At 45.0% G+C, this 14,443-nt stretch overlaps 1 protein-coding gene across 1 annotated transcript; it reads left to right on the top strand.

Annotated features, from left to right (window-relative positions):
- The first annotated feature begins 10,494 nt into the window (after nt 1–10,494).
- On the top strand, nt 10,495–13,998 carry LOC109623259 (serine/threonine-protein kinase PLK4). The gene is made up of 5 exons (XM_020077748.3): nt 10,495–10,738; nt 10,829–10,924; nt 11,013–12,332; nt 12,395–12,923; nt 13,002–13,998. The coding sequence occupies exons 1-5, from the start codon at nt 10,715–10,717 to the stop codon at nt 13,748–13,750; spliced, it is 2,718 nt and encodes a 905-aa protein (XP_019933307.3). The 5' UTR covers nt 10,495–10,714; the 3' UTR covers nt 13,751–13,998.
- Nucleotides 13,999–14,443: the final 445 nt, after the last annotated feature.

The following is a 14,443-nucleotide window of genomic DNA, read 5'->3' as shown; positions in this document are numbered from 1 at the left end:
GAAGACTGCAAAGCGATCTAAGGTATGTGGAAAAAGTTATTGACCGAAAACCGAATGACATGCCAACGCTGTTTAACATGTAAGGAATAACAATAAATAATAAAATCTCGTCATTTTATCGTTCGGGTGAGGCTTAATAACTTTTTCCACGAATGTCGCATCGCTTTGCGGTCTTCGGAGGTCTGATTCCTCGTGAAGTTGTCTATAGAAATCATTCAACGACTTATTTTTAGGGATCAATGGGTGACCTCAAGCGATTTTTCTTTGAAGTAAATTTTCCCCATAGTAAATCGTATGAAAAACTATGAATGGTGGGCGCTAAAATATAGTTTCTTAGATCGATTTGAAATAATGCACAGTTGATATGGGACCAAAATGGAACTCAAAAAGTATACAGGAGTTGAAGTTTTGCAATTTTTTTTTTATATTTTCCCATATAAACCGTGTACCAGGCTATTACCCAGCTGTCAAAAGGTAATTTCGAAAAATCTCGTTGAAATCGATTTAAGGTACCAAAATAAAGTTCTGAAAATCTGAAAAAAATCATAGTGGTTCAGAGAAAGGTGTTCTTTTGTATAAAATCAAAAAATCAATACATTTTTTTAAATTTAAAAACCCAATCGATTTCAATTTCCCAAAAATTACGGGATTTTTCTTGATGTAATGAAATTTCCTGATAATTTACTAGAACTCATGACTCTGCTATTCTGCTATTATCAACGCATCCCCTGGCTTTCGCCCATCTGCGTTGTCTTTTCACTAGGCAATACGTCTACCAATTGATGTTTATGGGCTTGCCGGACCAAGTCATGTAGCTAAGCCAAACACCCCACCTACAACTGTTGGGTAGGCACCATTGTCCCGCCCACTGGTCTTTTACAGCTAGTTGTAGGTGCATGTGTGCGTGTAAGTATTGGAGTGTGTGTGTCAGTGTTGGTGTATTGTAGGCGCCAACTCGTTCTAATCCACTCTGATAGCTAACACCCTATTGAACCATTACCCTTAAATTTGGCAATCTATGAAATAGAATGAGTTAAACGCCTGTAGAAAACAGTCAGTTAAATCAAACAAGGAATATTAGTATTAAAGCGAAGATACAACGAAGCAACGCCCCGAACCTCGAGAGCACAAACCCCAAGAACCAAATGACAGGCAGCGCCGATAAGTCGATCGACTGGCCACCATCAGTGAATAACCAATCGAGTAAACCCCCCAGCACAAACTGCCACCAGCTCTCCCGACCTGCGCCCAACAAATCCGAGGCACAGCCCAGCCTTAGCTTCACCTTAAAACCAAAATCTAGATTACAGAGCACAATACTTCCCAAGTAACCACACAGCTCGAGCCGCAAATCACGCACAACACGGCACAAATAAGACAAACACTACCACGCCCGTACAACCGAACCCGACCTAGAGTAGAGAAGGGTCTCTTTCCACTCCAACCCGGACTCAACTGCACCCACAGGGCAGCGCACCTCACCCACACCGCACTCATTCATGCATCACTGTCCGAGCCGCACGGTCACCTGGGTTGAGTCTATCTGCATGACCTCGCCCAACCCGTAACGCAGAGTTTAAGTCCCTCTCTTGCATTACAAAGTACTCCCTCTTCCCAAAAATCTGTGCGTGGTATAAATGAGATCTTAAGGCTGAAGAAATCGTCACCAATACAACCGCCAACACTGAGCACTCAATGATGTCGGCCTTATCAACGACGACCCCCTCAGTCCCAAACCCAATTATCCCACACTACCCAAGTAACCACCCTGCTGAAGCCGTAAGCACCACACGCACAAAGCACACACACACCGACACGCACCACCCCACACAAACCACCAAGGCCGAACAAAAGCGGAAAGCGGTGCCACCACTGCTGAATCACGAGTTTTTCAGTATAATTCAGCAATCGTAGATCCATTCTTCGACCCTACTCAGCCCTAACGGTCCATAGCAATGCCTGTCAATATATGCGCCTCACACATGCAACCCCTACACCCTAACAGTATGGTCACTTGGGTATCCCTGGGTTTTGACATGATGGTCAGGGATCACAGCCATCAAAACGTTCCACACTTTATCAGGGCTTACGACCTGTAGACATGATGATTTCTCAATAGTTTCAAGCTCTTTCGGACCTTCCGCTATTGGAGACCATCATGGCTAGCGGTGTTAATTTACTAGAACTCATGACTCGGAGAAATAACTCTAAAGAGATTTAACAAGTAGGTATGTAATTTCTTTATGTTATAAACTTTTCTGAATGTATCTAAGCTGTGGTCTCATAATATTTATCTATAATTGCCCGATGGTTGCATCAGAATTCTTAGATATGCAGCTTAGGTTTTTTTATGCAGGGATAGCTCAGATTGTGCAACACATTCTACTTCACAGACTTGTGGACAAAAAGTTTCCTACTCTTAAAACGTTGCCCATTTCCTATGACATTAGATTGGTTCGGAATGAGTGCGTAATAAAAAAAAAATGTATTGCCTCAAGGATAGTGTTCAAGTAAACACGAGCTTGGAGTTTATGGCATTAAACATCAAAAGACCTATGGATAAGCAATCATAAGGATCTCTACTGAGTCATATTAGCCTAGTAGCCATTATCATAGAAATCCTAACCTCAAAAATAAAATTTGGTTTACAATATTACGACCCTTAATTTCATAATTCGAAAACATTACACTTCCAACACAACATCCTTCCCACCTAATCATGCGCTTATCACTTATTCTGTACACATCTCTTGCTTAGAATCGAGAAGATATCCTTGATAACATACATACTGCAATCGACTAGCAACAGAACGTAAGGATATGTCAACTTGGGAGTCACGTAAACAATCTGAAAAGGGCTGAGCACTAGCACTAGATACGTAATTACCCGTCACCAAACACAAGCTTCGTACATAAGCATAAACTACTGTCCATCGTCCATCTCCCATTGATACGGATTTTACCGACTATCAAGCAAGAACAACACAGTCACTACCTAGTTTCGCACCAATCGTAGATAACACTAAAAACACAAAATTTGCGACTGAGTTATTCGTTCCAACACCCACTTACTTTATGAAACTTATCAATACTGGGTAATCCTTAACCTAATGCACTTGGAAGTACTTACCTCTTCCGCGGAACCGATTCTGCCGGAACATTTGTTGCCCCTAGTGACGACTGCCACCAGAAAGTGACGTTCCTCTTTAGTACCCGCAAACTGACACACACTCGCAGAGGCGCTATGCCTCCCCCCGAAACAACGACGCAAAGCTGCGATGCGTTCCACTTTCCGGATCACACTCACTCACTGTTCTTCACCACTAGCGCACTTCCCCCGTCTGTTTCACTCCTGTTTTCCTCCCAACAATGGTCACTGCGAAGTTCAAACGCACGAGTTCCGGCGCACACGGGTTAGGTAGTTCCTTCGCCTGTTCCCGGAGGCCACCGATTTCACGTAACACACAGCACCACCACCACTACCACCGATTCCGATATTCGACGAAATGTGTCTTCCAGTCGACCGACCGACGACGGTGTGCTCCCGTGATGGGGCCCTCTCGCTCTCGACTCGACGAACCACAACCTCGCGAAACTCTTCCTAGTCGACTCGGGCAGCAGCAGCAAGGAAAATTTCCACTCTTCTTCCTCGCGTTCGCAGTTCAATCCGGATTTTAACCGCTCGAACGGGCCACTAGTCGGCCAATTTTACATTCAAACCAAAGCTCGCGACTGGCGCTATGCATTCAGGCATTTTTCATTCGTTCCGGAACGAGAAAAGTTGGCAAAAAGTTCATCAAAAATTCTCGGCAGACAATTTTTTCTTCGTTCTGCACGCAGCAGTGAACGACACGGAGAAGAAGACGATTATGAACAGTCTGCTCGTTCGCTCGTAGCAAAGTCGCGATGGAGCGTTCCCGTTCAAGGCTGCGCCTCAGTGCGCGAGAGCGAGATGGGCAATGGCCCGGAGATCAATATGGCGACGGACGACGGTTCGTTTCTTCGTCAAAAAGGCTCGCAAACGAGGCCGAAACGCGGGTGACAGAACAACGCGATGACAACCATAAACGGAATGCGCAGGGGTGTGCGTAGGTAAGATATTTGAACGTCACAAAACGTCATGACGGGGGGTTATCCATTGAAAAGATGCACGGAAAATTCAAATTTGCGAATGGGAAACCACACTGAAATAAATTTTGTTGTAGAAACTATTGCGATTTTTTTTTCGACTTAGACTTTGATGCGATAAATTTCGTCGTACTCATATTTCGCTTTCGATTTCGCTGTCAATCTCAGTCGCAGGGTTTTTGCAACTCGCCCAATAATGTGACAGTTTTCGCCGGCCGTCTCAATGTTTACCATTAAGGTCTTTCGTTCTCGGTCCACCAGCTGGTCATGTTTACACAACAAAACCAGTTGGTTCACCGATGTTTACGTTCATCCTCATTGTTCTCGGCTACCAGCTGTTTATGTTTTCATTACAAAATCAGCTGGTTTCGCCTGAATCGGGGAAAGAAGGCGAAAATGTGTCATAAATGTTAGGTTAGTACCAGATTAGGGCGAGTTCGATTTCGTCGCCAAAGTCTGATTATTCGTAAAAAATACAATACCGATTCCATAGTAAAATTACTAACCGTACCTGATTCTCAACCGAGAATAAAATCTGTGAAGTTATTGTGATTTTACTTCGAAGATGAATTCCAAGGGAATTTGCTTGAGCTGTTTGGGAATCGCCGTTAAATTCAAGGCGCGTTTCCATGCGTTCTTGTAAAAATATAGACTTCTAAGTTAATGCTATTATTACGTTAAACAACCTCTACACTGATTCTCTGTAAAATAATATATGAAAAACGCATTGAAAAAATTATTGCTGCACTTTGAAACTTGATTTTTTTCAAAAATTTTATGGCGAAAACTTTATCTCGACAAAACTATTCCGAAAACGCATTGGAGTGCCCCTCCGACTATGCTCCTCCATCCTTACCTCCATCAGCTGGCAGCACCGGCAGCATAAGCAACGAAAAAGAAAATGTCAGATAGGATCAAAACAAACCACACCAACCGAGAGAGAAAATCTCACGCACGTGTTGCTCCTACGTTAAATATGTCAAAGCGATGTGTCAGTTTGGCTGCTGTCTCGCTCTGCAATCGAACGGCGATTCGACCGGCGGTTCCAAAAACGACGGTTCTGATTCGTCGTGTTCAGTTAGCAAATCCACGTACAATAAATATAACTTTGATAAAAACTTAGCCTAGTATAAGTGAGATATATCGAGGGCAGATTAACCTGGATTTATTTACAAAAATATTTCAACATGATGCTTTTTTCAACACAAGGGGTTGGAAACTCTGACACCTTGTTTGAAACACCCATTTAACCAGGGGACCCGCATGCGGCGAGGTAGGCCTACTGCTCATCTTTTGCGAGTGTGTTAGTGTGACTGGCAACGCGACCAGAAGCCTGGTCGAATCCTGCTTGGAAATCGGTTTGTTTTGTCGATGGGGATGGCCCGCGAAATCGCATTGTGTTGTTTGGGAAGGCCCGCTCGATGCATGTTAGGTAGGCGTAGTTAGAGACTGTATATATAGAGACACGCAAAGACAACTTCTTTTGAGTGTTGTTCTTCTTCTTCGCCCGACTTTGTTTTCACAATTTTGCTGGCGTGCTCGATAGGTAGCCGATTTGACAGTTCGATAGGTAGATTTGGTTTCACTCTTTGCGGGACTGTGTTATAAACAGACTGTAATTCTCAGATTCACTGGTTAGTGGCAATCAGGATAATAGTTTCGTAGTTGTCAAATACTAAATAGTTTCCCTGCATATCCATTGCCATCAAGGGCCATCGTCACCAACGGAACATCGGTGGTACGAACCACAACGCCTCCTCCAGCAACCCCAATGACAATTTCTTTCATCCTTCCAATGACCAGGATAAAAAGGAACCTCCGGATGGCTCGACACTTCAGATGGAGTTTCTTCCAATCGATGTCTCGTTTAAGGCCGGACGGGACGGTGGTTGAATCGTCCGCCATTGCTCTGTTGCTAATAAGATGCAAATCTCAACTTCTACTTCATATTATTGACTAGAAATTTGATCGTTCATTTGCTCACTTGTGGTGCACAATCGACTAAAGTTTCAGCTACGTCAGTGCAGTGGAAATTGATATTTGCTTCTCCAAAATCGCGAGGCAAATTGTTAGAAAGAGAGAGAAGATAGGAAAAATTACACGTCGTCCCGTGCGGCCTTAAAACGGCCACATTCATTTCGTTGCCTCCATGGCCAGTAAACAGCACCGGAAGTGGAAACTCCAGTCCTTGTCGCAGTGCGACGAAGTTTTCAATGAGATCATTAACTTGAGGCAGAACACTCAGGATTGTTCAACGTAAATTGATCGATATTCTTTATAAACCCGAAGAGAGGTATGAAGAAATTAACGAGTCCAGCACCGGAATGGTCATCGCTTCTGGATCAGAACCCGAGGACGTTCCAATCCAAACTTCCGAAAACCAAAAAATTGCTCTAATATCCAAAAGCCTATTCCGGGTAAGGTCCAAAGCCAGCGGAAAAGCTTTCCTACCCAAGGGGTTGGTCACTCGGCACATTGTGCCCGGCACACATGCCGGCACATCTCGGCACACATGCCGGCACAATCCGGCACACAAGGGCACAACATAGAAATCCAACTTTGCGGTATGGAATCAAACTGTCATTATACTTACGATTGCAAAAAATCCCTTCATACAGATTCTAGACAAGCGTTCTGGGTGGAATTTTGTCGGTAAACACCGACTAGACCAACAACATTCGCCAAAAATAGACAGGATTATAATTAGCGCAAAAACATTCTAAGAAAATATTCCACTGGGCACATTCGGCACACCTCCGGCACGTTCGGCACACTTCGGCACACACTGAAAAACAACCTGCACAGTTTAGGCACATATTGGCAGACGCTCAAAAATCACGGCACAAATGAAGTGTGCTGAATGAGCAACCCCTTGATCCTACCAATCCGACCGAAATCAAACCTCGGTGACCGGGACAGAATTCGGGATCAACGTGGAGCGCTCATCCCATCCAATGACCTCGATGCGGCTGTGGCTGAGGTGCACTAGGTCAAAGCATATCCTATGAATTGCAAGAAGAAGACGCTCCAACCACCCGAACATCGCTGCTCCACAGAAGGAAGTAAATCTCGGAAACACTTCTTGCATCGGCGGATCTTTTCCTGATGGTTTCGCATGTCGCTTCCACTCCATGGATTCGACTGCAGCAGCAACAACGGGTGCGTCCTCAAGGAGGATCAGCATGATGCCTATCCATAATGTTGACCCACCAAGTATCCCTTCGGTGCGGAACACTTACTGGAGGAAGCTTGGACATTACGACCGTTTGCTTGCTAGCGGACTGGACGAAAGTCACCCGAAAGTATGTGATTGATATGATTTCAAATAAAAATAGGATTATATATTTATTTGTGAAATCTAATCTTGTTTATTGTTATTGAATTTCTAAATTTTCGAAACGTTGCAAAAATCGGCGATTAAATTTCCAACAGACGTTTCTTTTTCATTCACACGAAGATTTGCTTTCTTTTTTATTCTTTTTGCTCGATTTACCCGCTTCCTCCGAATGCGGATCTCCACCCGTACTTTTCAGTAACTCTTCAGCGTTCTCGCCATCCGACGTGATGATTGAAATGCCATCGTAATCCGCTTCTCGAATATCGATACTCTCCAGGCCAAGAATCCAAGAGGAATCTCGTCCCGCGACTTCAAGCGCCTCGACTAATAAACGCTCCCCCACTATGGGGTTCAAATAGCACCTGACCGACGTCGGTGGCACCAGGTCGAAAACAGATTACAGGATATTTTTTATGAATTTGAAGAGGGCTAGGAAGAAACAAACGACTTCAGTACTGCAATGGCCATAGAAATGCCTCTGGATCAGAACCCAAGTACGCCCCAAACCAAATCATGCGAGAAACACCGAACCGAATTGATCTAATGCCCAAAAGCATTCTCAGATCGTCCTCAGAGAAATGTTCGAATCCACCGGAGGAGCCGTCCCGCACCATAACAACCAAAGTCAAACTACGGCCCAATGCTCATTACTTCTGAAGACCTCGATGCGCCTATCGAGATACTACCTGTAGGCGTAGAATATAGACGAGATTTTGCCATTAGTCGCAGCACGCTTCTATACCGCAGTAACCCAATGCCGAAATGAAGGAGATCTATTGCTAGACGCTATCGTAATCAGAACCTTCCCTGAGACCTCCTTCTAAGAGGAGCAGGATGAGGAATCGGAAACTACCCTGACTAGCCGTTTTTTTGTTTTTGCGACTTTGTGATACAGTGACCCCACACCGATGAATCACCTTAAATTTTGTACACTATTTATGAATCACCATGTTGATCAAATGGAGTGATCCATAAACTGTGGTCATTTTTGCCGATTCATAAATTGTTGGGTCACTGTAATATATTTAGCGAAACATCATATAATTCAAACGAAAAACATTGTACGATGGCTGTTACTCTACGTTTGGTGGGAGCGTTTCCGCGCCTGGTCGACCGCTCTTGGATTCTGTATCGTCGTTCAAGTCCAGCTGCTCGGTTGCGCTTCAAACCAATCTCACGTTCCTCCGCCATCAATTTCCTCTTATTAGATCCAATCGGAGGCTTCGTAGTTCCTTTTTCTAGAGTGTTCTTCAACCGAGTCTTGATGGTGTCGGTTTTCCGAAAGTGCCAGTCCATATCGACTGTACATAGTTTATTCCGGTGGAAATCGGACGCCACAACTGCTACATCCACCGTTGTCGCTACTACCGAAATGTAGATGTTGGCAAGGATTTTGCTTTGGGTTACGATTGCCTTCACCACAACTACGTCGTTGTGATCCAAGATTGCCGATCCTTCCGCTGCTGGTATCGATCTCAGCCTGCCGAATGCAGATATGAAAAAAGTCAGCATATCATTATATGGAATCATTGCAATCAATTTATATTACCTTCTCTATTCTTCATGCCGCCGTTGCATTTGAGAGACTGGTGCCAACAAATTACTGGCTCTGGCGACGAGCTCTTTTTCAACTATGATTAAATCAAATTTTCTCCTCTGGAACACTGCACGACTGGCACTGGAGGAATTCACTTCGTTGGAGAACGCGAATGGTTCCTTGTTTCGCCACTTGTTCCATCGCCCATGACCATTTTATCTTGGAACTGTTCTCCGTAAAAGTTGGCGACGCTCCGATCAGTTCGAGATCGCTGGCTCAGCTCAACAAATCTTGCCAGATTCAACCGGAAATAGGTGAATCTGGAACAATTCCTTCCTTCCAATCCAGCAGCAATTGGTTGTATTCAGTTGAAAGCAATGACAAACAAAACAATCCAGCAGTGTTGCCAGAAATATTGGAAAAATACAAAAAAAATGACGTCTCGCAGAGATATGTCAAAGTCGCTGTCAAACACACAGAAACACCCAAAAGCACCCAAAATCACCCGAGGAACACCGTTCGACACAATTTGAGGTGTCAGAGCCCTGATAAAAAAGATCATAGAGATATAACAGAATGTATTGTTACAACACGCTGAAATGAATGGTAGTTACCATGATTTCAATTGTTTAAAACGATAGAGTAACAACAGACCCTATAGTTTTCCACCATAGCATGTATTGTAAATGTCACTTTTACAATAGAAAATGGGGGTTGTTATGTATCTTTACCATAAAAAAATCCAAATTTTCTGGAGCAAATTCAAGTCAACTACCATTCAATTTATGGTGTTTTTATTATTGAAATCTCTAGTGCCATTCATTTTATTGTGCACATATTGTAGTTCCAATACATAATTTTCAGCAGGAAAATACGTACACAATATGATTTGTTGTTGAACAATCAACTTTATCATTATTCAATGGAAGTTTATGGCGATTTTATTGTATATTTTTATCAGGGAGTTTCCAACCCCTTGGCATGAGTCGTTAATTTAGATGTTAATTGACCAATTAACCTTTTGATTGCTTAAAAAAATATTTCCATGCTTAATGGCTTGCAGTCAAAAAAGCCCAAAATCGCATATTTTGCCCTATAAATTGAGGTATAGCTCAAAATTGTGACGTGTTGGAGCAAATCTGAGAACGGATTCGGATTCAGCGGCCCAAAATCCTTCGGAGACACACATAAGTTTGCTCTTGAGACAAAAAAATATGTTGTGTTGTGTAATTTTTCATACTTTTTTGATAATTTTTAATGCAATCTTGATTATTCATGCACTTCATACATTCAATCTTGTGTCATTAGAACGGAAAGCATGTTGTGAAATACGAATAGATGATGGAAAATGTTTGCATCGATTTTTCTCAATGTTTACGTTCTAGGGATGGGCCCTTTTCAAATGTAACGCGAGATCTGTGCAGCGTGACGTTCACACGTCTAGCGACCCTATCCAATTCCAATTGGAAAGTGTCATTTTCCGATTCAAAATCCAACGACGCTTTCTGTTTGTCAATAAAATAGAATCGCTTCGCTCTGCAACTGCAACTTCGGCTGACTTTCCGAAACAATTTTCGATGTGAAAAAAAGTGTAATTTTAGTGAACAGTATTGTGCGACGTTTGGTTCAATGGTGCGCTATTGAATCAATGTGGATCATCGGAGAAAACACGTAAGAAACATCGAGCAGTACGAGTACCGAGTTACGGAAGGATGAGCTTCGGCGATCGGATTGAGGTTAGTGCGGTTGTTTATGTTTGCCGCATAATAACGGGAAGGACCCGACTCAAAATAGTGATCTAATTTCTTGAAATTGCAAAATTTCAGGATTACGAAGTGTATGAAATACTGGGCAAAGGTGGATTTGCCAGTGTGTACCGAGCAAAATGTCTTGTAACCGGGACCTTCGTGGCGATCAAAATGGTAAGTGGTTAGGGTTTTCGCGCTCGTTTCGGTTCGGTGGTCACCACCGTTGTAGGGGAATTTTCATTGATTTTAGATTTTGTTTTAGATCGACAAAAAATTGATGCAATCATCTGGGATGGCCAATCGGGTTCGACAGGAGGTTAGCATTCATTCCCAGCTGAAGCATCCGTCAATCCTGGAGTTGTACACATTCTTCGAGGATGCTAACTACGTCTATCTGGTTCTGGAGCTGGCCGAGAATGGAGAACTGCAGCGGTATCTCCGGGAAACGAAGAAGACGTTCAACGAGTACGAAGCTGCTTCGGTGCTGAAGCAGGTGGTGGATGGGCTGCTGTATCTTCACTCACATCACATTCTACATCGGGACATGTCACTAGCGAATCTACTGCTGACCAAGCAGATGACCGTCAAGATATCGGATTTCGGACTGGCGACGCAGTTGACACGACCGGATGAGAAACACATGACACTCTGTGGGACACCGAACTACATTTCGCCGGAGGTGGCTTCCCGTGCTTCGCATGGTCTTCCGGCCGACGTCTGGGGTCTCGGTTGTATGCTATACACGTTTCTGGTGGGGAAACCTCCCTTCGATACGGAAGGAGTGAAATCCACCCTGACGAAGGTCGTGTTGTCCAACTACACCGTTCCGTCGTATATTTCGGCGGAAGCACGGGATCTGATTGATCAGCTTCTAAAGAAGAATCCGGCGGAACGAATCAAGCTGGATCAGGTGTTGCAGCATCCATTTATGCGAAAGGCGACCAGCTTTGAAAGTTACCGCGTGGGAGGAACGCTTGCTTCCAGTGATAGCGGCGTCGTCACTATGTCCAGCAATGGAAGCTCCAATCGCTCAAACGTCCCCTCCAGCTACGGTCATGATCGATTCCAACCGGCACCAATCGGCCATCAAATGCCTCTGCGGTATCAACCGATCAGCGAGCATGAATACGACTTCCAGGAAAGCATTTTGCCCCCACAGCGACCTCAATCCGCATCGCACAACAAACCAACGTCGGATTTCTTCTCCGGCGTGAGCAACGACCCTCGGATGATGGCCCCGCCGTCTCGAGCCATTCAGCATCACCTGAATCAGATATCTCTTCTACAACAGTTCAACAGTTTGGAACTGATGGAAAAGTACAACATCAACAAAGCGGACATTGCCAGTGTGGGGCGATCTGCGTCCGAGGGCAGTTCGGGTATGCTTCTGCAGGATCAGCATCAAATGCAGCAGCAACAACATCAGGCTATTTCATTGCTAAATTCCAAGCCCAAATCGGCTTCCATCTCGATGCTGTATCAGATACCGGGCAGTGGGGGACCTTCGTCATTCGGCGAGAAGGAAAACTACACTTATCCCAAGCGGGATGATCGGGAAACGCCCTTGAATCTTGGGGATTATGTAAGTACCGCAGCTTTGTTTATGAAATAGAAGAGTTTCAATCCGAGAATTTTCTTTTGTAGGATTTCATCGACCACTGTCAACCAAAGGGCAAAGACTACGCACCGCGAAGTGCCACACCGAAGCAGCGTAGAAGCCCCGCTAAGTCGCCCAGAAAGCGCCTCGACGTTCCACCTCTTAACACAGCCCGGTTGCTGCCCAATCGGCACAAGACCAAGAATGCCATCCTTAGCATCCGATCCAGCGGGGAAGTTGTGCTGGAGTTCATCAAGTTTAAAACCCGCTACAAAGAGGACCGGGTGGTGGACGTTTGTCGAATATCGTCCGATGGTTTGCGCTTCGTGTTGTACCATCCGGATGGGGGGAAAGGTGTTCCCATAGTGGAAGAACCACCGGACGTTCCTCCGGGCGGTGCCGACAGTATCTTCAGCTACGAGAATCTGCCGGAGAAACATTGGAAAAAGTATCAGTACGCGGCGCGGTTTGTGCAGATGGTGAAGGCCAAGACCCCCAAGATCACGTACTACAGCGAGAAGGCCAAGTGTCAGCTGATGGAGACGCTGGAAGATTACGAAGCGAGTTTCTACAGTGGTGAGTTGCAATTCGATCAATTCCATGTCGTGACATTCAAACGATCTAAATATGTTGAATCTCGTTTTTCTTATCTAGGCACCAAAATTGTGAAATCACCCCAAGATGGCGTGAAAATAGTAGATTCCAACGGCATCACCATAAGGACCACTGCTAATCTGAGTTCTTCACAGAACGCAGAGTATCAGCATTTTCAGCAAACCATGGAACACTGTCTGAACATCGAACGAGCCCTTTCCGCCATCCAAACTGGGAAAACCTTCCCGCTCATCATCGGTCGGCGACCAGCACACGCCCCTCCTCCATCGTCCAGCTCCTCCTCTTCCTCGACCAAAGAAAACCATATCTATTCGAACATCTCCTCTCCCAACACCCCTCACACACCCCATCAGATGCCATCCTTTGCCATGTCCAGCGCGTCCCACGCCTCGGCAAGCAACCCGCTCAGCCGACGACCGGTCCTTTCCCCCAAACCCGTACCTCCCAACTTTTCCAACGTGGCCACGAAAAAGTGCACCATCCCGGGCGTCGGGACGGCCGTTCAGCTATCGCAGGGTGTCGTCCAGGTCCAGTTCCTCGACGGAGCCACCCTCTCATTGATCCCAATCGAACAGGGCGGCGGCGTGACGTTTTCACCGGCCGTTGGCAGTCCACTGCAGCACTATTCCACCCAGGACGATGCGCTGCTGCCGGCGACCCTGCGGGACAAAATCGACCGAATGCCGGCGATCTTGCGCGAGCTGAACGCTGCCCCGGTGCCGTCGATACCGTTCAACTTTGTCGAGGGTTCTTCGCCGCGGACGCCGTTGACGAGGTTTATGCGATGAAGCCGAAGGATAGGGCGATAGCGGAAACTATGCTTTTGTTAAAGTTCAAATCAACAAAATTCGTTCTAAGCCAAACTCTCTACTAATTGTATTTGTAGGTGGTATTACGACAGCTCAGAGATTTTATCGACAGTGAAATCACGTTCTATGGACAGTAGGAATCTTGCACTATTTTCTAGTTAAACTGTACTGAAGTAATTTATTATATATATTTTTTATCGAATAAAATTGAGGACAAGTTTTATTCAGTTGTTGCGTTTATATTAAATTGGAAAAAGAATGCAGTAAAGGTCCTATTCGCAGCTGGCATGTGTGTTATCACTTCACCCTCATCCGAAGAGCATATATGTACTTCAATTCGACTGTTCTACAACAGAAAGCAAATGACTGTAATTTAAAGCGCTGAAATTGTTGGTTGGGGTAATCCTCCTCCACTGTCCCATGATCGATGCTGATGAGATCGATATCGTCCACAAGGCCGAGGAGAATGTGCGATGATAGTACCATTCACCAAACCTCCTAAGGGAGCATCCATTAAGTACGTCACGCTATAATTGGGAATTTTCGACCCCCCCTCCCCCCTTCGTACGGGTTTTTCCTATACCTAATACATTGCTCGTCACACTTTCACAAACGCCCCCCCCTCCCCCTAGGACCGTGACGTACTTAATGGATGCCCCCTAATCACTCCTT

The sequence above is a fragment of the Aedes albopictus genome, unplaced genomic scaffold, assembly GCF_035046485.1.
Source record: "Aedes albopictus strain Foshan unplaced genomic scaffold, AalbF5 HiC_scaffold_368, whole genome shotgun sequence".
Classification (NCBI taxonomy): Eukaryota; Metazoa; Arthropoda; class Insecta; order Diptera; family Culicidae; genus Aedes; species Aedes albopictus.
This window is presented reverse-complemented; position numbering and strand designations above follow the sequence as displayed.

Excerpts from the sequence above, each read along its gene's own strand:
- LOC109623259 (XM_020077748.3), top strand. The coding sequence starts at position 10,715 with ATGAGCTTCGGCGATCGGATTGAG. Across the intron at positions 10,739-10,828 it reads GCTTCGGCGATCGGATTGAG|GATTACGAAGTGTATGAAAT; the intron begins GTTAGTGCGGTT and ends GCAAAATTTCAG. Across the intron at positions 10,925-11,012 it reads CCTTCGTGGCGATCAAAATG|ATCGACAAAAAATTGATGCA; the intron begins GTAAGTGGTTAG and ends ATTTTGTTTTAG.